Source organism: Corapipo altera, unplaced genomic scaffold (genome assembly GCF_003945725.1).
Source record: "Corapipo altera isolate COAL_440 unplaced genomic scaffold, ASM394572v1 0, whole genome shotgun sequence".
Classification (NCBI taxonomy): domain Eukaryota; kingdom Metazoa; phylum Chordata; class Aves; order Passeriformes; family Pipridae; genus Corapipo; species Corapipo altera.
This window is the reverse complement of record NW_020884872.1, coordinates 88,737,675-88,762,483: the sequence shown is the minus strand read 5'-3', so window position 1 is coordinate 88,762,483 and position 24,809 is coordinate 88,737,675. Positions and strand designations below refer to the sequence as shown.

Sequence of the window (24,809 nt, the reverse complement as noted above, 5' to 3'; positions counted from 1 at the left end):
GTAAAACAGAGGTCAGTCTTCCCAACCCCATCTGGAAAAAGAGTATGGAGAGCATTGGAAACAGGGATCCCAAGCTGTCTGAAAATTTCTGTCCATCCTGTAATCTGCTTTTGTCAGACAAAGAGATCCCAACAGCTTGAGTAACACCATGTTGGGACTCAGATATGGAAGTCTTAGGCTGCGTCAGCGCTGTTAAACAGCACTGGGAAATATTTCTGGGCACAAAACTGTAGCTGTCTGTATTATTAGGATGGTACTTGGTACATTTCAGCCTGTGCTAACACTATCTCTCACAAGTCTCAGATGTAGTTTGTGAGTTAATGCAATCTGTGTAGTGCTCACAACAGGCATTTTACATGGTGACCATGCTTTTCTGGAGGCCAGGCTGGTTAAACAGCCCAATTGTCTGTGCTCTGTACAGGTTGCCATCAGTGCTGGAAACTTTCTCACATATTTAATTTGTGAGTTTAACCCGACCCTGAGGTTCAAAAACAGAACCAAAAGGCTGTCTGCCCCAGACCTTTCAGACCCAGACATGAACAATGAAGAACTGGAAGCAGTTCCTGAGGTCTCCTCCTTGCAGATGGTGTCATGACTAATGGGTGTTGCAGGGCACTGGTAAAGACCTCTGTGGGCCAGTATTTATTTCCATTTTCCTCATTGTATGAAGGGAAGGAGAAGGCAAAATCATTAGCTCATTAGTGGTTGCTGGCTGGTGGTAGTGTTTCTACAGTGCTTCCTTACACACATGCAAGGATTTGCTGCCATTTTCAAGCCAAACCTAAGGAGATCCATATCCCCATAATCTGATCCAGAGCTACTGAGCTCTGTCCCAAATGACAACACTGCCTGCTGTGTGCAGGGTGAGCTCTTGCTGCAAGCTGCACAACAGCAATCCATCTCCGGCTGAAACAAAGGGATGGAAGTGACAAGTGATCAGGACCTGGCCTGGGTCACTGATCAGCAAAGTTCTCACTTTTTTTTTTACAATGAGAAGTCTGTTTGGTCAGGTGCCTCCATGGCAACCTTGCAGGAGAGGATGTTCTGAACTTGTGAATGAGAGCCAAAGTGGCTGGTATTGCCTAAGGGGCACTTGGCACAGTGCACCTTGCTTACCACTGCCTGTGTGTAATCCCAGGAGACAGGGAGAGGTGGGGAGAGGCTGGCTCCTCCCCCCATCCCACCTCTTCATTTAGGCTGTCCTAGAAAAAATTCCCCCCCCCCCCCCCCCCCAAATTAGCCTCAGTGATTTCACAGGAAGAGAGCCATTGGGCAGCAGAAGTCCCCAAGATGAGGATAGCCATCCTCCTGAGCCTTCTGTTCCATGCTGCAGCTGCTTTTCACCAACTGTGAGTGATGCTGAACTCTTGTTTCAGTCTCTTTCATGAAGCCATCAGTCTAGGTAGATGGAGCATGTCGCATGCTATCAGTTCTTGTGCTTCCTGCTCTATAAGATCACCCCAAAGGGTAGTTGAGTCATTTGCCTTGCCTCTCATGCTTTAGATTAACTCCTACATGTCAATGCAAGCCAGCTTTTTGGGGGACTTCCAAGTCAGACCTTAGGCCCAGGGACTTCTTCTAAAGACTGCATGGGATGCTTTTTGGGAGTTCAGGACATTACTGGAGTAAGAGGTTTGAAAAAGGTTATAGGGCTATACTTAAACTAATCAGTCCTGAGATTAGCTCAGCTGGTTAGAGCATGGTGCTGATAACACCAAGGTTGTGGGTTTGATTCCTGTATGAGCCGTTCACTTACGGGTTGGACTTGATGATCTTTGTGGGTCCCTTCCAACTCAGAATATGCTGTGAAAGCAGAAACTGTTTCTCAAATTTTAGTGATGCAATCACTTTGCTGCATTCACCGTGGCACATTGGTGAGGAATTCTGCAGTAGTGGGCCACAGCAGGGAAGATTTTTTGCATTTCTTGAGCCTTCAAACTGATGCCACCTGTGATATCTTCCCCTGACCCAGACATTACCTGGTGGTAATCCCTGCAGCTCTCCGCTACCCATCCACCCAAGTTGCCTGCCTCCATATCACCTGTCATGAAGCAAAGCTTCAAGTGAGCCTGGTCTTGGAGCACTCTGCAGGACGTGAGCTCTTAATGCAAGAAACCATCCAGAAGAAGAAGACCTTCCTGTGCACTAAGTTCTGGGTGAGCCACCCTAGGCAAATGCCATCACTGATTTTCCCTTCAGGAAATCTCTTGTGTCACCAGGGGTGATGTGGATAGGGTCTACTTTGTCTTGGTGTGAGCTGGTTAGGAAGAGGAGTGGGTGGTGCCTAGAGATGCATAGCCCAGCACAGTATCTGTTGGTTAGCACTGAATTTCCTTTCTGAATCTAATTTTTAAATGGAATTTACATTTGTTAAAATCTACCACAGTTCTGGATACATAAGAAGAACTTACCTGTTGCCTTCTCTTCCATTACAGACCAGATGAAGGAGCTTTAGCTCTTCTCTGAAGGACTTGTGCAGGTCTGCAGCTAAAGTTTGGGGAAATGGTGTTTTGCATGACATACTGCAATTTCTGTAGTACCTGAAGTCAGGCAGCAACTGAGCTACTGAAGACTAGTTAGATGGAAATGGATGTGCTTATTGTTTTTAAACAACATCTTAGATGTTATTTAATGTTGGTGAGAAGTTAGCAAAGATCTAGGATAAGGCAGAAGTCTAAAAAGTATCCCTTCTATTATACTGTATACTCTGTATTGAGGCTGCTGGAGTCTGAGGCTTCTGGAGTCTTTGGCTGCCAGTCAGGAAGACTCTCTAGTTGTGTTTCCTAATCTAGATTTCTTACTTGTGCATGCTGGGTAGTTCTGAAGGCCTAGTATTTGGGGCTGTGCTACACCTCCATCTTTCTCTTTTGGTTCTGTTACCATCTCCCACTTTTCTGTCATCTGCCCACCTTGCTGAGCAAGTTTGAAGACTCAGAGGTGTCAGGCACCTGCTTGTCACCAGTGGGAAAAAAGGACAGATTCCGTGACATGCAGGGCCTCCTGCTGTCATGTAGGACTGAGTGAGATCTGGATGTGATCTGGATCCAGAGATTGGAAGAAGTGTCCTGGGACAGCTGGAAGGAACTGGTTAGTTCTTCCACTTTACTCTCAGTTCCTGCTCAGAGCCCCCAGAAGATTACTCAGTGCCTGTGTGCTCTTCTCTCTCTGTCTGTATAGGTTGCACCTCCAGCTGGTGGCACAGAGGAAATTGCCACTGTCAAACTGACCATCACAGGCGAAGGGGTCAATATTGAGGAGAAGAAAAAGGTCCTGATCTGCAAGACCAGGAGTGGCACCATCATCCAAACAGACAAGCCCATCTATCAGCCAGGGCAGACAGGTGAGGTGCAAATGGGAGGAACTGTGGGCCCTAAGCTTTCTGCTGGTTACACCATGTGGAAAGCCTGCAATACCTGAAATGCATGAACAGTCCTAGCAGAAGGCTTTGAGACAATGTCTCTTGCTGAGTGATGTTTTCAGTGGCTCTAATGTCCAATTTATGATGACTCTGAAGTTGCAGGAGGCAGTAGGATAATGATAACCATGTTCATGTGGGAATGTTAGTGTCACATGTTACCACAAATGTGTCTAGAATGGAGACAGGAGCTGGGGAAACAGATGGAGCAGGGGTTTGTAGGGAAGAACTGACATCTGATAAATATATTCCCTGATTTCCTTGCTTTCAGTGAAATTTCGCATTGTGACTCTGGACGAGGAATTCATTGCACTCAATGATTCGGTAAGCCAGTCCTGGGGCACTATGGAAAAGGCTACCTTGTACCACGCATGGATCCTACTTTCTTTCTACCCTACTTGTCTGCTAAAGCTCCAGCTCTTCCGCATTCATCCCTGGGCCAGGCCTCATGGGTGTCCAGGGGGGAATAGTAACTCAAATAAAAGTTGGTAACTCAGGAAGATGGCAGGGGTGTACATGTCTCTTCCTCATCTTGGTAGAATAGTCATGCAGGCACAAGCACGTGACATACTGATTCCTGATGTGGTGTTATCAGATGGGGAGTGAATAGTTTGTAAGTTGGGTTTTCCTTGTTGTGGGGAAGGGTGCTCTTAATCTGGCCCCTACAAGCTGGAACATGGGAAATGCTGACTAGACATTAGGACAAGCTTTTTCATTGCAAAAATATGGAAACATGTCCAGAGAAGACATTTTCATCATTGGAGATGTGCAGAACCCAGCTAGAGAAGGCTATGGGCACAAAGACATGCTTCAGCAGGGTGTTAGACTAGATGACCTCCAGAGTTTCCTTCCGAACTCTGTGATCCTGTACCTCTGTAACTCCTGAGAGACTGCAGGTGCACTAGAGCTAGGCCTGTTTGGGTAGTGACTTTTCCTGAGTTTTTCTGCCAGGAAATCATTAGCAAGTGCTGGGTGGTCTCCAGATTGGTTTTTCCCTTCCCTTTCTTCAGACCTTACTGTAAGGAACCCACCTGGTATTTCTTCTTTTTGGTGGTATTTGTTTTACTTTGTATTGTTGTCAGGGCTCTAAGTTTCCAAATCACTAGTTGTATATCCTTCAGAGAGGGCTCTACATCTGAAGTGCCTTGTGTGTGATGCTGGCATGTATTTCTAATATTTTTGTCTTTTTCCCTCCCCAGATTTCTTTGTTTCTCCAGGTGAGTGATGCTGAAATCCAGTGTTAGAGTAATGATGATGACAGTCATTTCACTGTGCTATTCATATTCAGTTTCTGGTAGTTTTACAGACCTCTGAGTGGAGTAGTAGACCTTTTTTGTTGTTAGATATTAAATTCTTAAATTAACATACTTCTTTTTTATGCACTTATTTGAGGTTATGCTCCCAGTTACTTCAGTGGAAAGCTCAGTTGTTCTAGACTTGTGGGAGTATATAGACAGATAACTTAGATGTTTATGTAAGAAAGTTAGAACTGTGAAAAATCTTTCCTTAAGACTGGAATTTAAATAAATGTAGAAAGAGACTCAGATACTGGGAGCAGAACCTAGGCATTAGAGTATCTTCAAAATTTCATGATTAGTCTATATCAAACCTCATTCCTTAGCTACAGAACCTGGTAGTCTACAGGACTGAAATCCTAAAGCTCAATTTCTACAGGATGTGGACCAGTGAGGAACAACTGTTTCTATCTTTCTTGTGGGTGTAGGACCCTAAGAACAACCAGATAGAGCAGTGGCTGAATGTGGTCCCTCAAGATGGCATTGCAGATCTGTCTTTCCAGCTGAGTGATGAGCCTCTGCTGGGAACATACGTCATCAACGTAACCAGCGCAAAAGCATATGGCAGCTTCTCTGTTAAGGAGTATGGTATGAGCATGTGGGGGTTTGTCTGAGCTGCAGGGGGGACCTCATACTCTTGATCTAGGAAGCTGGGTGTTTATTCCTTGATAACCATCCTGGGAGCAAATGGGACAAATAGCAGCATCTGTCACAGAAAAGAGTTGAACTGAGGCTCAGAGGAGAGACCACTTTGGGACCTTGGGTCAGTGTGTGGGAGGAATGTTGTGCATGACCCCAGACCTTTGACACAGCTTATTCCTGCAGATCTTAGACAAAGCAAGGTAATTTAGGATAGGCTTTGCCAGAGAGTATGAAGTCCAGTGCCATCTAACTTCACTTTCATTCCCTAATCAGCTGTGCTGGGAGACTAGTTTTCTCTCACTGCAAATAGCTGTCAGAAGTGCAGGGTCATGGACATGTTTGGTTTTACTTTGAAAAGGAGCAATCAACCAGAGCCTATACACAAATCTTTTAAAGACACGACAGAAGTATTCCCTTTCTGTTTCTCACCACCTTCCTTCTTCATTTCCTGTCTCTTATTCTACTATAGTCTGTCTCCATGTTAATTCTCTGTGAAGACTGTCCCTGGCCTGTGTTTCCTGCAGTTCTCTGTTTTTTCCTTCCAGTACTGCCAAAATTTGAAGTGATCTTTGAGGCACCAAATCAGATTTATGCCCTAGATACAACCTTCCCTCTCCGCATATGTGGCAGGTGAGGATTCTCATTGGAGGGTTGTCCCTGTGTTAATTCCTGGCCTGATGAGCACTTCAGTTACAGGAGGCCAGAATCTTCCATGGCCACTGTTTGCACCCTGATGCAACACAAAAAGTTCCTATAACTATTATTCTGATACTCTAATGCCCCTTTTCTAAAAACATTCCACAAGTCTCTACACACAAAACCTGGGGGAACAACCTACCCTTTGACAAGCAGCCATTTTTTAGGTTTTTTTGCAAATGCACAGTAGATACTTGGTGTTCATCTGCAGAACAAACCCATAGGAAATGAAGGGAAGCTTTTCCAGATTATGCTCTAGTGGAAACTAGTGAAATTTGAAAATTAATTGCCCCAGATACAGTCCAAGGACAACACTAGAGCTAGCCTCATATAAAGATGCTTTCTTAATGAAAGGCACTTGCTTAATCACACATGTTTCTGCCTGTAAGATGATGCATGCCTTCAGCATATCCTGGGGTTATTGCAGGTGTTGCTGATGTATAGTGCAGAGCTCTGTGCTGAGTCAGCACTTACAAATTTCTGGTTTCCCAGAATAGATTAATTTAGCACTAATTATATCACAGAGCCCTTGATCTCCCATTGCTGCAGTGCCCTAGTCTGACCTGCTTTACTGGGTCAGGACTCCTGGGCCTGTTACATGGCTGCCACTCTTGAGCTGTACTGTGAATATCTGTGAGTAAGTGGTCTCTGGGGCTATGCAAAGCAAGCCCTGTGTTCTCCCACTGTGTATGACTGTCTCTTCCTTTCCCTGCTTCCCCAAACAGATACAACCATGGGAAAAGCATCCAGGGAATAGTTCATGTGAACCTTTGTCAGAAGATAGCCCCGTTCCTGCCCAGTGCTTCAAAACCCAATCTCTGCCACAAATTCAACAACCAGGTGAGATGCTCGGGAAGAGATGAACCGTATTCAGAGACTTTTGTGCTAGTAAGGCAAGGCAGCTGAAAGCTTTTGCTGAAGTAATAGTGATGTTACCAATTTCTTTAGCTGCTTGCTCATTGTTCTACTATGCTGCTTCTCAGTAACTGTGCCTGATGATTATGAGTGGGCTTGCATCATGTGCCTGCTCCACATCCTGGACTGCTGTGCCAAAAGGCAACTCCCTGAGAGCAGGGGGTTTGCACTGCTGTTTCTGCACCATTTTGATAATTTCTAGCCTTCTGCCTTGCTCAGACCTTGTTTCCTCTCTCTGTACTTTCAGACAGATGAGGCAGGTTGCTTCTTCACAGATGTGAGTCTGTCCTCCTTCAGTCGAGACTTTCGGTATTATCAGGACAGCATAGTTGCAGAGGCCTCTCTGGTGGAGGATGCCACAGGTAATTCTGGAAATGTTTCTGGTGGCTGGGAAGTTGCACTAATCTTACCAAAAGCACTTTTGAAGACTTTCAGGCTAGCCAGAGATCTGAGCTTTCTGAGCCCATTAGGGCCTGCTATCAAACCTTACAGATACAGAGCCAACAATTCCTGATGGGATGACACACTCATTCTGAGTGCCTGCAGTCTCAGGTGGTGAAGCTCTCCAAAAGCTAGAAGTTAAGTGAGAGGAAGACTAGATACCCAGTTGTGGGCAGATCACCATCAATGAAATGTGTGTGCAGCTCAGCATGTCCATTAGGACTACCAGTGGGTCACCTTGCAGGGAAATGGCTGAGGAGTGCTTGGCTTTCTTGCTCCTTCTCTTATGTTTCTGTTTTGCTGCTTTCATTCAGAGATACAAGTCAATGCTTCCCGCAAATTACTCATCTCCAGGATTGGTGGGATGGCCTTGTTTGATGATGTGAATTCTTACTACCACACTGGAGAGATGTACAGGGGGAAGGTAATTCACAGTTACAGTCCTTTGAAGGAGAGAATGTGAACAATGCTTTCATAGTGACTGTTGTCTCTTGTCTTTTCTGACCTCACCTTCAGCCAGGTGTCTCTGAGCCAGAGACAAAACTCTTGAATTGTCAGATATGAGAATTACACCCAAGACTGACATTTGCCAAATAAGCCATGAATAGCAGCAGCTATGGGCATCCATATGTGGAGTCCAAACCCAAACATATGGAACGTCAGCAGCCAGGAAGCCTTTTGCTGTGAAGGAATGGAGAGCATCAGAGGTTGGACCAGATGACCCACTGTGGTCCCTTCCAACCTTACTCATTCTGTGATTCTGTGATTCTGTGAATGAACATGGTACCACAAGTGATAATGTGGTACCAGTAGCAGTGTTGATAATCTTATTAGTCACTGAAAGGGTGATCTTGCTGGCTTTGGAAATGCTCTTCCTGACTTGGAGAAGCAGGAGATTCTGTCTGCTGATTAGACTCTTCTGCACTTCTCTTGTTCACCATGATGTTCTCAGATTAAAGTCATTGACTACCGAGGCAAGGCATTGAAGCACAAAGGAGTCCTCCTTGTAGTAAACAGTGGTGAGTGGCAATTTAAGGAGAAGTACATTACTGGAGACTCTGGGACAGCTTCATTTAGCCTGGACACAACTGCTTGGAACAGCACCTTGGTCTCCCTGGAGGTAAGTGAGGAAGACTCTGTCTTGTGGCAGGGGAAGGACAGTAGTTCCTGAAACACCTCAGCTTGTTCTGGATCTTGGCTCCCTCTGAGAGCTTATTCTCTGGGTCCCAGTTGCTTTTCTCTTGAGAGCTCCACACAGAGACCTGTGCTTTGGTGTTGCTCAGATCATCTTACCGAGGTGCAGCTATGGTGATTTGCAGCTAACTTGCCTAACTAGGAAAATTAACTTGTTCAAGTTTTTTGTCTCACCAGGCAAGTGTTCTGCATCAAGATTTGGATAGAGAGCCTGGGACAATTGATTTGAGTTACCAGCGAGCCTCTTATTTCGTACGTCCATTCTACAGCACCACCAGGAGTTTCCTCTCTATTGTCCGTGTTCCAGAAACAATGCCCTGTGGCAAAAAGCAATCTGTCCAAGTGGACTTCAGAATTTTTGAGGAAGACCTGGAACATGGGCCCAAGCGTGTCATTTTCTCCTACTTTGTGAGTTTCTGGGGAAGTGCTAGTGGGTGACAGCTGAAAGCACAAGATCAGCAGTTCTTAGAGATTCAAGCCTGATATTTGATAGATTTGGCTTAGCCCAGGACAGGTAGCTCATCCAGTCATCATGGGGCTGGATCCAGGTTTCGATTCTGGGACTGCAGTAATAGCAAGGAAGGCAGAATCTTTCTTTTAGGCTCTGCACAGGTGCAGGGCAGGTGTTGAACTTACCTGTCCTCCCCCGAGTCTCTTCATCCCCTGAACTCTCCTTACTATCCAAGAGCAAATAAAGGTAATATCTCTTTCCCCACCTCCACCTAATCTCCAATTTCAGGGTTACTTTGAGCTTCACAGTGATCTCAAAGACTATGTAACTATGTGACTGTCCCCTTCTGTATTCTTCCCTAGGTCACAGGGAAAGGAGGGATAGTCCATGCAGGTCAGAAGACTATTTGGGTTGGGCTTCCAAGAAGTAAGTGCATTCCTCAGTTTAATGTTTAGCAAGCACTCAGTGGTCTGTGGCATCCACTCCTGTTTGGATATGTGGTGTAAGCCTCTTTGTGGTGTGGAGGTGGCTCACTGCTTCTCTGTTGTATCAGAGCAACGTGCTTTTCCAGTTTTCTTGTTTCCTTTACCCTCCTGCTTTGAACCAAGAGAAGAATGCTCAGCATTTTCCCAGCCCATAGGCTCTGTCGTCTTCATTTTCAAAGTCTCCTTTTGCTGCTCCTGCACGTGGCATGAAACTATAGCCTTACCCTCCACAGAAATTGTGTCTACAAATAATCTGAGTAGTTAGGATGCCACAATTTATAATTTTGATGGGTGTTGACCCACTGTTGCCTACTTCTTCAGCTCTTATTTTTTCCGACCGAATTATAGGTGCTTTGGGACAAAGGTCACCTATACTTTGGTTACAGGATTGGAGATGTTTGGTGATGGGAGACTTTGAAAGATATCTGACACTTTCTTTGTGGAACCAAGCTTGAACTCCGAAGTACCTTTTCATGTCCTTGAGGCGATGAACAGAATCAGGAAGTCTTTTGCTAGTCTTGAATGCCAGATTCAGAGATGTGCTGATTGTTTCAGTGGTCTCCAAAAATCTCCTCCATCATGAAATACTTGAAGAAAGGAATTAAACAGGCACATGCAGAATGACAAAAACTGATCAGAGTCTATTTTCACTACCAAATCTACTTTCTCTTATTCCCTCCTTCTCCATCTAGTGCTGGAAGGCTTCTTCTCCATCCCTCTTACCTTCAGCTTGACCTATGCCCCAGCTCCGAGACTAGTTGTTTATGTTATCTTCCCTAATGGAAAAATCATTGCTGATTCTGCCACCTTCAGTGTCTCCATGTGTTTCAGAAATAAGGTAGGATTTGTGTCTGAGGCAATGACTAAATATGTGGTAGTGTGTGTGTCTGTTGCAATGAAAGGAGAGACTGTGTAGCTGTGTGTGGCTGATACCATGTGGGAAGCTGTCATGTGAACTGCAGTTTGTGGATGGTGAGGTGTACTGTGATGTACGGAGCAAGTGTGTGCTGAGCATTGTGGGGGCTGCCGCAATGTTTGGGAAAGGCAGGGAATTGCTGTCTGTCTCCATAGGCATGTATAGGAACTGCAGCCTAGTAGGATCATAGCCCAGCACAGCACAGGTCATTAGTGTGATTCCCAGGAAAGCTCAGGGCTGCTCTGCTTCTGCAGTAGACACTTAGAATTGTTAGTATATGGTGTTGGGATGACATCTGAAAGTGGATGATGTCATCCCATCAGGATACTGGCCATCCTGAAAACGCCGAGTGCTTGTGGTTGTTTTGACATCCATGGGAATCTGCTTTCTTCGCTGTCTTGCACTCCAAAGATGAACTTCTGAGGACTGGCATTACCCCTGCTCCACAGCTGTTTGTCTGCTATAGACAGTCAGATTCAAGCAATAACAGGAAGAACTTCAGAAAACTGAGAACAACCCCACAAAGAGCTTGGGAATAAGGACTAGGTTTATTTTTGATCTGAGGCTCCAGAAGAAAGGGCTCCAGAAGACAGCTGTGTGAGGTGTGTTATCATGGCTGGCTGGTTTGCTGGATAAAGAGAGCACTGTGTTCTGACTCCACGGGAATATCTCCATGCAGACACTGATGGTTCCCCTTGTGCTGTCTGTCCTATTAGAACCTCAGTGTGATGTTTTTTAGATACCTTCTGGGGGTTCCTGGGAGGTTCCTTGGGTTTCTGTCCAAGGCAAGTTTTTGGAAACTCTCTTCATGTAGGTCCCTTTGCTGCTTGGGAAGTGGTAGGGTGGCCAGCATCAGAAATATCATTCCGGTATTGCCTGCATTCTTCCCATCCAGGTGGAGCTCAGTTTCTCAAAGCCAGAGACTCTTCCTGGTTCACAGGTTGGTCTCCACCTGCTGGCAGCTCCTGGATCCATGTGTGCTCTCTGGGCTGTGGATCGAAGCACCCTTTTGATTAAGCCAGGAAGAGAACTCAGCAGCCACTCGGTGAGTGAGCCTGCTCTGACTTCTTCCCTTCCCTCATAATGACATGAAGAGGGAGGGAGGCCATTGCATCTGTGCAGAGCTTATCTCCAAGAAAATCAAAGCACGGCCCAGAGTGATCAGCAGCACTCTCAGCATGTCATGGCTAGGGATTAGGGGTTAAGAAAGAGGTTGAGCATCACTCAGGGCACCAGTGGTAAGACAGCTTCTGTTGGTCTATCTTGTGTTCAGTTCAGTGGGCTGTGCTGGCTCTGTCAGAAGAGAGCCTGGGAAGAGTGACAGTGGGCCTGGGCTTTCTGGCACGTGTTCATAGCCCGAAGCAATTCAAACAGGCTTCGGATGTATGACAGGAAGAGAACAGCAGGTTTAATTTGTGCTGATTTTATTTTTTGCTTTTTCTTGCTTTCTCAGATCTATGGGTTGTTCCCATCTGTTTATAACTCCAGGTATCCTCACCAAGTGTCGGAAGATGATTATTCATGTGGGTTCCCAAATTCTGATGAGCCTGATGTGTTTACAGCATTCAGGGTAAAAGTGGTTGATTTTGTGGGTTGAGATAATTTATGAACTGAGGGGAGTGTAGCCCCCCTGACTTTACCAGTATCCCAGGGATGCTGTTACAGACAGCACAGGGAACAGGTGCAGTTTAGGCCCTTGTAACTCACTTGTTATTTCAATAAGTGACTTGAAATGTTGACTCAGGAAAAATTTTTGTGTGGTTACCACACTTTGGTTATGTGACTCAAGATGCCAAGGATTATTGGTTACTTTAACTGGATTGTTTAAATCTCCACAGAATGAGCAATTGCACCTTGCAGGCTGAGAAGGCATGATATCTAAATGACCATGTGTTTGAAAAGGTATAATTTTGGCTGACTCAGGCCAGATGAATTAGCTCAGAAGACCTTGTTTGCCCATTCTGAGAATCTAAATTATTTCCTCTTAAAATGAAGCAAGGAAATACTTTGCCAAGTCAGAGTGCAACCAAGTCCCCTTACTGCGTGAGGGGACAGGAAGGCACAAGGCAGAGGGCAGTGAGGAGAGGACAAACTTCTGGTGATTCAGTTCTTTCTTTTTCCCACAGGAAATGGGGTTGAAAATTATGTCCAACACCAATATCAGAAAACCCAGAGTGTGTCCAACCACATCACTGACAACTAAGTTGCAGAAAACAGGAGTATTTATTTCTAGGCCCATGCTGATTTTTGCCCAGCCCCATAAAGCATATAATAGTAAGCATTTGCCAACTGTTTCTTCTTATATAGGATGCTTAGTCTTTCAGGTGAAAGCAGTCCTGGGTTTGAGCCAATCCTGTAATTGCAAATGGAGGAGAAAGAGTGTTCCCTGACCCTAAACCTGTTGTGATTGTGTGAGGCTGCCTGAGGCTCACAGCTTCTGAAATATTAGAGATCTGTCTGAATACCAGGTCCTATCTCTGAGGTGAGGGAATGGTTCATGTCCCATAGTGCCCATACATGCAAGTAAAGCCCAAAGCACCTCTGTCATTTGAAATGAGGCAAGATATTTTAAAATTTGGGACAGAACCTTCTGTTCTGATGCCGTGCTTTCAGAGAGCTGACTGGATTAGCTACAGCCTGCACTGTGCTAGAACTCTTCTGCTCTTATCCAGGACCTGAGGACACTGTGGTGACTAGGTCTTTGTTATTTCCATCAGAACATCTGACATCAACCTATCAGCTCGTTATGTTTCCACCTGTTTCTTCAGCTGAAGAGAAAGTACACAAGCCTTTTCCCCAGACTTGGCTATGGGATTTGTATTCTGTGGGGTGAGTAAACTGAGCAGTAGGGGTTTAGTCTGGGTCATTTAGTGTGGCTGGGAGTGGCAGCAGATGCAACTGAGTTTAGGTCATAGGTAGCTGTGCAAGACACCTAAGGACATAACGTTGTGGGGCTCATACTTGTCAGGCTGTTTCTTATTGGAGCTGATGTCTGTATTAAATGCATTTTCCTCTACCAGACAATCATACAGAAATGTTGTCCATCAATGGCAAATGGCTGGCATGGGAAGATAGAAAATCAGGTGAAGTGCAGCAGAACAGCTTGGTTTACTGCCTCACTCTGCTTGTGGTGGCCCTGTGGGCTAGCATTTCCCAAACTGTACTCACAAGTTGTATCCTGGTATTCAGGGGAAACTGATGTCCACAGAAGTCCTTCACAGGACTGGAAATTGTGTCCTGTGAGAAAGGGTCAGTGTACACACAGTCTACTGAGGGAGCTTTTGGAGATTTTTCATCTCAGACTTCAAAATTTTCTTGTCTGCTGTCTGGAGACTGGAATAGGCTCAGGCCAGATGCTCCCACATCTGCCCTCTCCAACCTCCACTGTCCTTCCAGATAAAACTATCTCTTCACCCCCTAGCAGCAGATATCTCCTATGTGGTTAGTCCACCAACCTGATCTGAGCCAGCAAAATGTCTCTATGTTGTGTGTGTTGCCTTTTATATTCATGGCAAAAGTGAATGTTTTGACTCCAGTTACTGGAGTCAAATAGTATCACTGGCTTTAGGTAGGGCTAGTTTTATGTCTGCCATGGTAGGAGCCACAGAACAAAAAGCTGTGATGTGAGCACAGGGCAAGCCTCTGCCCTGTCTTCATGTTGGGCTTTAAGCTGTCAGTGTCTCACAAGACAGTGAATGGCAGGATCTGTGTCTTCTGCTAAGCACTACTGATGTTGGTCATGTTGCTCTTCTGGTTCTCCATCTCTAGGCCAAGAAGGGTGAAATTGCTGACATTTCTAAACCATTTTGCGATGTGCAAAGGGCAAGCACTGTCTGATGTGACTGATGGCATCTTGCAGCCATGTAACCTATTGACAAAAATGTTCTGTTGATGTAAGCCTCTGAGGCAGGGATCCCAACTTCTGCAAGGCCTTACTTGTAACCCTACAAGGGCTGTACGTTCAGTAGGGCTCAGGGAATGGGATACACTGGAGAGAAGGACACAGACCAGGTCACCGGGTGTGGTGTACAGCAACATTCAGTTAAATGCTTCTGTTGCTCTCCTCAGTCCCAGTGGGAACAAGAATGTCACTGTCACTGTGCCTGACACCACCACTGAATGGAAAGCAGGAATGTTCTGCACAGGACGTAATGGCTTTGGATTTGCTTCAGCCTCCAGTCTGCTTGTTTTCAAGCCCTTTCTTGTGGAGCTGCCACTGCCATCTTCTATGGTCCGGGGTGAGACCTTCAACTTGAAGGCCACAGTCTTCAACAACTTGCAGCAATGCATGAAGGTAGGTGAGCCCTGATAGGCTCTGTGAGAAAAGCGGGAGATGGCTGAAATCCATGGCCTGTGATCATAGAATCATGGAATGATTTGGGGACCTTAAAGACCATCTAGTTCCAACTCCCCTGCCATGGGCAAAAACACCTTCCACTAGACCAGGCTGCTCAAGGCCCCATCAAACCTGGTCTTGAATACTTCCAGGGATGGGGCATCCACAGCTTCTCTGGGAAACCTGTTCCAGTGTCCCACCACCCTCACAGTAAATAATTTCTTTCTAATATCTAGTCTAACCCTACCCTCTTTCAGATTAAAGCCATTACCCCTTACCCTATCACTGCATGCCCTTGTAAAAAGTCCCTCTCCAAGCTCTCTTTTAGCCCTTTGAGGTACTGAAAGGGACTCTAAGCCTGGAGCTTTCTGTTCTCCGGGCTGAACACCCCCAACTCTCTCAGTCTGTCCCCATAGCAGAGATGCTCCAGCTCCCTGATTATGTTCATGGCCTCCTCTGGACTCGCTCCAACAGGTCCACATCCTTCTTACGTTGAGGTCCTCAGAGCTGGACACGGAATTCCAGGTGGGGTCTCACCAGAGGAGAGGGGGAGAATCCCCTTCCTTGACCTGTTGACCACGCCTGTTTTGATGCAGCCGAGGACACAGCTGACTTCTGGGCTGCCAGTACACATTGATGAGTCATGTGAAGCTTCTTGTCTATGAGCAAGCACCCCCAAGTCCTTCTCCTCAGAGCTGCTCTGAGAATTAATTCTCCACTCAGCCTGTGTTTGTGCTTGGGATTGTCCCGACCCAGGTGCAGGACCTCATACTTGGCCTTGTTGAACTTTATGGGGTTCACAGAGGCCCACCTCTCAGGCCTGTCCCTCCCTAATTTCCCTTTTTAACGAATAAGGTCCCTTCCTTATTTCCCTTTTTAAAAATGGGGGTTATGATTTCCCTTTTCCAGCAGAGGGAACTTCACCGGATTGCCATGGGTTGTCAGATATGATGGATAGTGGTTTAGCCACTTCCTTCACCAGTTCCCTCAGGACCTGTGGATGTATCTCATCAGGTCCAATGGACTTGTGCACCCTCAGTTTCCTGAGATGGTCTTGAGTTTGATTGTCTCCTACAGTGAGTGGTTCTTCATTGTCCCAGTCCCTGCCTTTGCCTTCTGTGACTAGAGCAGTATAGCTGGAACACTTGTTGGTTAAGACAGAGGCAGAGAACTTGTTGAGTGCTTCAGCCTCCTCCGTGTCCCTGGTAACCAGGTCTACTGTTTCCTTCTGGAAAGGGTCCACATTTTCCCTAGTCTTCTTTTTATCACTGCCATACCTATGAAAGCTTTTCTTGTTGCTCTTGGCATCCCTGTCCAGGTTACCAGGACTTTAGCTTTCCTAGCCTGATCCCTGGCTACTTAAACAATCTCTCTGTATTCCTCCCAGGCTACCTGTCCCTGCTTCTACCCGTTAGGCTTCGTTTTGTGTTTGTGATGTTTATTTATTACCATCTACCATCCCTGCTGCCCCTCCAGATCCAAATGACCCTGGAGGAGTTTGCACACTTCCAGCTGAAGCCATGCAAGGGCTGTGTCTACAGCAGCTGCTTGTGTGCCGGTGAAGCCAAGACCTTTCAGTGGAGTGTCACAGCTGGCCAACTGGGTGAGAAGAACAGGAAGGTGGGGTGGTGAAATTGGGAAGGGATGAAAACAAGGTGGGGATGTTTTGTAAAAGCTGACATAGAGTGAGGAGCTGGTTGCTTTGTTACCCAGAGAGTACTTGTTTGCATTCATCCTAAGGTCCCGATTACTTGCAAGTCTGTGCTAGGAGGTACAGAACCATATAGAGCTCTGATCAAATTTTTTGTTGTCAGCAGTTGTTGTCTATTGTATTAATAGGAAGTGCTTCCTCAGAAGATGTTTTATATACCTACATGTGTGTTATTTTCAGGGATCGTGAACATCACCCTCCACACAGAGGCTGTGGCCACCAAAGAGCTCTGTGGTGAAGAGACACCATTTGTCCCAAAAGAAGGACAGAAAGACACAATCGTCAAACTCATTCAAGTCCGGGTCAGTGAAGCTGTTCTGTTACCTAAACCTAAAAACGAGCTTTGTGCAATACCCACATTTTGTACGTGTTTTGGGAGTTACCCCTTGCTATTCAAAATGTGTAATTAGCATCTCAGGCCCTGAGCTGGGCCCATCCCTGAGGGCTGATGGGTGGAGGAGGTAGAGGGGTGTCATCCACTTCATACCATGGAAAACTTTAAACACTCTTTTATGTCCTTGCTCCTGAGTTCTCTGCGGAATCTCACAGCATCAGTTTTGCAGACATTCAGAAGTTAAAATATTCTGAAAATGTGTGCTAATTCTAATATGAAGTTCCTAATATGAAGTGAAAATGTTTGACAGTAATTTGCATTTTTGTGTGGTAATAATGATATTCCCTCTGACTGTCCAGTCTGAACCAGGATTTTGTCCATATCTACTTCTAATCCCCTTGTAATCCTGTTTCTCTCCTGTGTGCTCATTAAAATGCTGCTTTTCTGTGCTCCAACAGCCAGAGGGAGTTTTGGTAGAAAAGGCTCACAGCTCCATCCTGTGTCCCAAAAAAGGTAGAAGGGTTGTTTTCTTCTTTCACCCTGCTTATCCCCCTCTTCCTGCCTAAACAGGTCCTGGATATTTCCACTTGTTGAAATATTTTCTCTGTCCGCTTGACAAAGCTACAGAAGCATACTTTTTTTGCAGTGCCAGCTAGAGCTTTCCTCTAGGCAAGGATGTGGGGAGGTCCAGTCTTTTAGCATCAACACCCCTGACACTAATGTGGCAGCTTGAGGCCTTTTTCACCTGTGGGAAATAAAACCAGACTACTGAATATGGTGACACTGGAGGGCATGACTTAGATTTGCTGTTCCTGTCCTGAATTTTATGGTGTATGATGGGGCCATCAGCTAAGTTTGAGAGCACAAGGTGCATTGAGATGACAAGCCTTCAACTGAAATCTAAAACAAGATGGAGTAACTTCTGTAGAGAAAAACAGGTGACTTTGATCACTCAGAGTTTCCAGGAGAAAATCCTCTCAACCTCTCTCTATAAAGAAGGCTGTTAAGACAACACAGTCACCATGAGGTGGATGGAAGAAGTTGAGGGTGGAATGGGACAGGGATTTTTTGAGGTGTTTTGCAGCCTCTGTGACAGGAAAATGGGAAGTTAACACAGAATAGCCTTGAACACTTTCTGCATATTTAGAATGCTGTTTTCTTCACAATCTCTTTCTTTTTGTCTTCTCCACACCTTATCCAACTGACGTTAGGGAATCCAGCACAGGAGTCTGTGTCACTGATGTTGCCTCTAAATGTGGTTGAAGGTTCAGTCAGAGCCACCATCTTAGTCACTGGTAAGGAATTCAGCTATGAATCCCATATCTCTGAGTTTAGCCCTAGGAAGGCCCAAACCCAGACTCCCACACACCTCCTTTCTGAGGTTTCCAAGGCTCCACTGCTTTGTACTTCCCATGTGTGTGACTGTATTTCGTAATTATTGACAATCTAAAACACTCAGCATGGGAGAGAGTGTTCTGTTAATGAGCTTGCCCTGCCAGGATGGGAATGTGTACAGTCCACATGAAGGGCAGGCACAGTGGAAGTGATAAGCTGGCTACCAGTTATCAGTGATAACTGATAACTAGGGGTGCCCACACATTGCTGTGCTGGGGTTATCTTGTTTGGTGCACTGCTGGGAGCAGGTCACAGGTGGGAGGAGGTGAATCCCAAAGCCTACTGCCCAGGAGATGATCAGAGTGCTTATGTTTTGTTTCAGGTGACCTCATGGGGACAGCACTGCAGAACCTGGACAACCTGGTGCAGATGCCCCATGGCTGTGGGGAGCAGAACATGGTGCTGTTTGCCCCTATTGTCTATATGCTGCAGTACCTGGAGAAGACCAGGCAGCTGACCCCTGAGATCAGAGAGAGGGCAACAAGATTCCTGCGCAATGGCAAGTACAAGAGATCCACCTTGCTCCTCTGCCTTCCCCTGTGTCCAATAGTCTCAGATGCCTACTCTCCTTCCATCTGAAGCACTCAAACACCTCATTCCATTCACAGTGATTTAATTGCAAATACCATTCTGAGCACTAATGCCCTATCCTATTTTCCAGGGTATCAGATACAGCTGCAGTATCAGCACCCTGATGGCTCCTACAGTGAATTTGGTACCAAGGATGAGTATGGTAATACTTGGTAAGCCCTGGGCTCTCTCCCTGCTGTCTACCTGATCTCTGGCAGCCAGGAGGCTTCCAACAGGGCTTGCTGTCTTATGGGATCCAAAGTGTTCTAGAAGCTTTGTGGGCTAGGGCACCCCAGGAGTAGGCAGTTGTTCTTGGGACGAATTGACCTTGGTCTAGCATATTAAAAATAGCATAATGGGTAAAGAGAGACCTACCAGTTTCAAACTCCTACTTTTTTTCTTTTTTTCTCAGCTTCTGCTTAGATTCTTTCTTTCCATTCATTCTTCTTGCTCTTTCATGCACTCCATTTCTTTCTGATTCTCTCTTCCCTCTCTCAAGCCTTTTTTTCTGTTCTCCCTGATCAGGCTGACTGCATTTGTGGTTAAATGCTTTGTTCAAGCCAAGCCATACATTTTCCTGGACAAGAGGACCATAGAAGCTGCTCTGACCTGGCTGGAGTTCCACCAGCTTCCCAGTGGTTGCTTCAGAAATGTGGGCCAACTTGTTCACACATTCATGAAGGTAGGTGCCAGAGCACCCTGAAGGACAACACAAAGCAGTTCTTGCCAAGTGTACTGGTAATTGTTTAAGTTCATTTTCCTGTGTTGTTCTGCTTTCTTGCGAGAGAGCAAACCAGGGATAGGTGGGACCTGTTCTGAAAAGCTTCAGGTCTTTGTGTATTAACAGCCTTTTTGATGTTTATGCTTTTTTTTAGGGAGGTGTAGATGGGGAAGTCCCCTTGGCTGCCTACATCACTGCTGCATACTTGGAGGCAGGAGCAACACCAGAGGTAAATACTGGGATTCTCTGTCATGCTCTTGCCTTAAGATCTGAATCCTAAAGAGCTTAGTGGTATCACTGGGGCAGGCAACAGAGCATCTTGGAGAGATTTGTGGACAAAGTAATAGGATGGGCAAGGATGATCTTACCACTTCTTGGGAAAAAGCCTCAACTATCCCTTGAGGAGGACATTGCTGTCAGGGAGAAGGTGAGATTAAACTATTGGGGGCCATTGGACTTCATGGCTAGATACTATGGCCATTTCCCAGGCTTTACTGCTCATTCCTGCTCCCCTCACCTCCCCTTCCTCCCATCCTCTTGTTAGCCCTACACAGCTGAGAGCTAATGGTGAGTTGTTCTGAGAGGTGGGTAGAGCTGCTCCCACAGTCAAGTAAACAGACATAATGTAACTCCTAATACATTTTAGCTTCACAGAAAAGTCTGGGAAAGGAGTGCTGTAGGGCAGTTGGAACTGCACACCTAAGTAATAACAATAAGAGGGAATTCTTACGATTGCTGAGAATTGTAGCTAATTAATAGACTGTGGTACTGGCAAGTAAAGAAACATTAACTCGATGGAGAAATGGAGTTGCTGTAGACATTGAGAAGCTAAGTTATCTGGAAATCAGAAAAGGAAGTCGAAAAGCAATGCTTTTCAGTGGAACTGAAAAGAATGGGGTTAGGAAAAAAAGGAAGATAGATGGAAATTAACCTTCTTTCTGGCAACAGATGTCCTTCAGGTCACCTGTTTTTCACCATAAGGAAAATTGTTCACTGTGAAGGTAAATTAAACACAGTCATTTTGGTCATCAGGCTGTGTGTAAGCATTTGCAGTTGTGTGGTTTTGCTTTTGTTGTGTGTGGACTTGGAAAGGAAGATGTGATGATGTTATTCCAGCAGTAAGGATCTTCATTTCATTAAAAGAGCACCACTGAAGCCCAACACCAGCTCAGGAGGGTGGTCTGTCCACCGCTTTGTGCCGAGGGCTGGAGACACTGCTTCCTGGTGCTGCACTGATGCAAAGAGTGCAGGCTTAAGCACAGAGTCACCTGGGTGAATGTATGGGGTACTTTCTCTGCTGGCATATGCTAATAATGCATCCTTCTGTTTGTGTCTCAGTGTTTGCCTACCTTACAGGTGTTTGTCTGTGACCCACACCTGTGTAACTCTTTTCTGTAGAGCACAGTGGTGCGCAAGGCTCTGGGCTGTATCCTTCCTTTCCTCCCCAAAGCTGCCAGCACTCACACCCAGGCCCTGCTGGCCTACACCTTTGCCCTGGCTAAGGACTCTCAACGCACCCAAGAGCTACTTGACATGCTTGATCAAAAGGCAATCAGAGCAGGTATGGGAACCTAAGGGCCAGATGAACATCAGAGAAGGGACAGGTGACCTTTCTGAGCCCTTGACTCAGAAGCTGGATGTCTGGGAAGTAATGCATATGCAGATTATTGGCTTATTGGTTTTTGTGTATCATCTTGGTGTGGAATATGGAGTGTTTGGTATTGCAAAATACATAGGTTTTACACAGTTGACCCAGTGATGTGATGATCCAGCTAAGAGGAATTTACTCAATGGTCTTTGCAGACACAAGTCACTGTGTCTAAGAGCCTAGGCCAAAGGATTTCTTTCCTGACATCCCTCAAGGTCATCTACTACCTTCCTTTCCCAGATGGGCAGATCCACTGGAGTCAGACATCATCCAAGTATAGACACAGCACCAGCCCTTGGTCACAGCCAGTGTCTGTGGATGTGGAGCTGACAGCTTACATCCTCCTAGCCCTGCTCTCCAAGCCAAATATCACCGGGTCTGATCTTGCCACGGCCTCTGGCATCGTGGCCTGGCTTACCAGGCAGCAGAATGCCTATGGAGGGTTTGCCTCAACACAGGTAACTTGTGGCCAGGGAGGGGGATGTTTTTTGGGAAAGAACCTCTGCAAAATATACACAAAATATATGCAAGAGCAAATGCTTTGAGGAGGGGAGCGTTTGTATATGGAGGTTCTCAGGATGCAGAGTTCAAGCATCATTGGGTCTCAGAGCTGCAAATCTAATTGTTGTTTTTTCCTTTTCAGGACACAGTAGTCGCCTTGCAGGCCTTGGCTAAGTATGCAGCACTGACATACAGCACACAAGGGGTTGCAGAAGTGAGGGTGAGGTCCCTTGGAGGCTTTGGGAGGAAGTTCCAAGTCTCCTATCAGAACCGGCTCTTGGTGCAGGAGGCAACACTGACAGAGGTCCCGGGCGAGTTCCTGGTGCAGGCCCATGGCAGCTGTTGTGTCTTTACTCGGGTAGGTTCCCACAGTTCCTGCTGTGACCACCCTCTTCTCATCATCTTATCAAAGTCAGAACTCTCGACTGCATCTCTATGGAAGGAAATGTACATTAACTGTGCTTTAATCCCAGCCTGTTGCCAATGCAATGAACCTGTATGTTGGAGGAGACAGAGACAGAACCTGTCCAAATGTGAGGACAAAGATGCTTCAGTGGCTCTCAAGAGTACTGGAGGATGAAAATGTTGTATAGTGGTCCCACTACTGTGTGTTTTACATGCACAGTCTCAGTTGAAAGGTTGAGAAGGATCCCCTGGAAGGATCATGGAAGGTTTCCAATCTGAATGACCTTTATTTTGGGTACTGGGTTGAGTGTCCTTACTGCATATGGTTTATCCACTCACTATCCAGGGCCCAATCTTGAGGATTAGAATAGCCAGTGAAAAAAAAAGGTGTGATAGATGATATTGAACTATCTGTGTCTTAGTCTGTCTTTTTGTCTCTCCCTGCAGATGGTGCTGAGGTACAACACACCCTCCCCACAAGACTCAACATCCTTTACCTTGCAAGTGAAAACTGAGCCACTCAATTGCACCGAGGACAATGCACGCTCTGTTACTGTCTCTGTCAACGTCAGGTGACTCTAAAGATATTGCCCCACTTGGGAAGGAAAGCCTGGCATGGCTGGAGAGCTGAGGGGTGCTTCTTGGCTGCAGTGGAGGTACCAGGCAGTTTCAGCAGAAGGGCCAGAAGGAAGATGGAGAATAAAGACACAAGTGCCTCTGGGGAGGGGGAAATGTTACTAAGAGGCTTGGTTCTTTCTGGAGAGAGGAGTACAAGAAGTGACTTCAGACTGGGGATGCTCAGAGCAGTGCAACTATCATCTGCCCCCTGTGAGAGGAGGCAGTGACTGCCTTGGCCTCAGTCCTGGTTGAGCTACCTGGCTCAGGGTACTGCACACAGGGTATGGCGGTAGAGGGCAGGGTAAGCTGGGAGAGACTCTATTTTTAATCTTTGCCACCAGGTACAATGGGAAGAAATCCACTTCCAACATGGTGATTTTGGAGGTGTCACTGCCGACTGGATTTGTCCTGGCTCCAGGATCCGGGATGTCTGTAAGAAGCATGGAATCGGGATTGTGATGTGGTGTCAGTGGGACCATCCATGCCCAAGGAGAGGGGAAGGTTGCATGGGAAGGTTGCATAGGAACTTGTTGCCTGTCCCTCTCTTGAGCAATCTCACCATCACTTCCCCTCTGCCACACAACAAACTTTAATACTGTTGTCTCTTATCTTTGAGTCTTGAGGATGGTGATACTTCTGGCCCAATTTGATCAACATATCCTTAATAGCTGAGTAACCTAGTTTCCTACCCTTAGGGTTTGCAGGAGCTGAGTAGCCCTACAGGGAGATCAGCTTGAAGGGATAAGAGTACAAATAAAATTTGGAAGTCAGTAAATTGAGAATCTGCCTACTCAAACTCAGATAAACCTTATTGGGATGTCTCATGCTTGCCTTTCCAAAGACAAAACTAAATTGCTTCCTCTGCTCTCCTGTCCTAGCTGCAGCATTGGCACTCTGTGAGAAGAACTGAGAAAACACAAGGAGGTGTTGCTGTCTACTTGGACAAGGTATGTGTGTGCTACTAGGGAAGCTGCAGGAGTGGAGGGCACTGCCAGAGTTGTTGGGAAAATCTAAGACTGTGACTAGCAAAGCAGGATGCTTAAGATTCATCTTGTGTCCCAGCCTTTGACTCTACAGAGTTGTTACTATCAGCTAGTGGGATCAAATTTAGGTGAGGAATAAAAAGAACAGCTCATAAATTAACTGCCATTTGCTTTTCTTCCCCAGTTGACCCATGTCTTTGACACATACATTCTGCATCTGGAGCAGGAGATTGAGGTGACCAACCTGAAGCCAGGCCATGTCAGGGTCTATGACTACTACAGCCCAGGTCAGTGTGGAGCCATGGGGTCCCAGAGCTGCCTGGGTGTTTGCACTTGGCTCTGTGCAAGGATAACTCAGACCTTTCCTGTTCTGTTGCAGAGGAGCAGGCCCTGGCTGACTATAATATCTTCTGCATCTGAGGTAGGTGCAAGTCCCTTCCTCAGCCCCCGATACAGACCTAGCAGCCTTATGATGTTTCCTCTGCACCTCAGCTACCTCTCTCTGCCCCATTGGAGCCCCGTGTATCTCTGATTCATCTCTGATGATGTTCCCTTCATCTAGGACTATAAGTGAAACTCCCTAAGCAGAATTCACGGTACTAGTTCAGCCTACTCTTTTTGGGTATGAGGAGTCCCTTTTTTGGGGGAGGGGCTGAGCTAAAAAACAAGGATACTAGATCAAACCAGAGAAACCCTTTCCTTTAGAGTCCTTAGCGAGAGTGTCCTAGGTGTTAATCCCAAAGTTAATAATTTGGACCACATTATTTGCTCTCTGGGTTACCCTCTCTTCTGCTCTCATTTCTCCAGGGACTTGGTCTGCTTCCTTAGTGTCCACTGTTTCAGCCCACAGGGATCCAACTAGTGCAAGATACCTGAGGGCAAGAGGGCTGCTGCATTTATTGCTTCTGGTATCACAGGACATGCATCACCTGGAAAGTGACATCTCAGTGGGCTTGGGATACTGGTGCTGGGACACATCTCAAGTTGGATTTCAGGACTAACTCCAGCCCAACCTACGCTGCTCATCCTGACAGCCATTATCTGGTGAATTCTTGGGGTGTCTGATTAATTCTGATTGTTTTAATCCAGGGATTTTCTTGCTTGTAAAAAGAATGAAAGTAAAATATAAATCACAAA

The 24,809-nt window shown here is 46.1% G+C and overlaps 1 protein-coding gene across 1 annotated transcript in view; it reads left to right on the top strand.

The window, feature by feature from the left end:
• Positions 1-24,809, top strand: part of LOC113940152 (alpha-2-macroglobulin-like protein 1) — a 30,969-nt gene extending 6,160 nt beyond the window's left edge. Inside the window, exons 3-37 of the mRNA XM_027631285.1 lie at positions 1,973-2,156; positions 3,178-3,340; positions 3,687-3,739; positions 4,615-4,632; positions 5,139-5,298; positions 5,898-5,982; positions 6,774-6,888; positions 7,211-7,325; positions 7,719-7,828; positions 8,357-8,524; positions 8,776-9,006; positions 9,412-9,475; positions 10,227-10,372; positions 11,346-11,495; positions 11,904-12,020; positions 12,577-12,724; positions 13,168-13,279; positions 14,519-14,744; positions 16,263-16,389; positions 16,678-16,799; positions 17,290-17,344; positions 18,043-18,126; positions 18,549-18,725; positions 18,888-18,969; positions 19,322-19,478; positions 19,672-19,746; positions 20,916-21,078; positions 21,406-21,623; positions 21,809-22,024; positions 22,519-22,643; positions 23,031-23,121; positions 23,568-23,636; positions 23,857-23,959; positions 24,052-24,093; positions 24,523-24,809. Of these exons, the coding sequence (XP_027487086.1) occupies positions 2,106-2,156; positions 3,178-3,340; positions 3,687-3,739; positions 4,615-4,632; positions 5,139-5,298; positions 5,898-5,982; positions 6,774-6,888; positions 7,211-7,325; positions 7,719-7,828; positions 8,357-8,524; positions 8,776-9,006; positions 9,412-9,475; positions 10,227-10,372; positions 11,346-11,495; positions 11,904-12,020; positions 12,577-12,724; positions 13,168-13,279; positions 14,519-14,744; positions 16,263-16,389; positions 16,678-16,799; positions 17,290-17,344; positions 18,043-18,126; positions 18,549-18,725; positions 18,888-18,969; positions 19,322-19,478; positions 19,672-19,746; positions 20,916-21,078; positions 21,406-21,623; positions 21,809-22,024; positions 22,519-22,643; positions 23,031-23,121; positions 23,568-23,636; positions 23,857-23,959; positions 24,052-24,092 (4,137 nt within the window). The 5' untranslated portion in view covers positions 1,973-2,105 and the 3' untranslated portion in view covers position 24,093; positions 24,523-24,809. The remainder of the gene's footprint in view (positions 1-1,972; positions 2,157-3,177; positions 3,341-3,686; positions 3,740-4,614; positions 4,633-5,138; positions 5,299-5,897; positions 5,983-6,773; positions 6,889-7,210; positions 7,326-7,718; positions 7,829-8,356; positions 8,525-8,775; positions 9,007-9,411; positions 9,476-10,226; positions 10,373-11,345; positions 11,496-11,903; positions 12,021-12,576; positions 12,725-13,167; positions 13,280-14,518; positions 14,745-16,262; positions 16,390-16,677; positions 16,800-17,289; positions 17,345-18,042; positions 18,127-18,548; positions 18,726-18,887; positions 18,970-19,321; positions 19,479-19,671; positions 19,747-20,915; positions 21,079-21,405; positions 21,624-21,808; positions 22,025-22,518; positions 22,644-23,030; positions 23,122-23,567; positions 23,637-23,856; positions 23,960-24,051; positions 24,094-24,522) is intronic.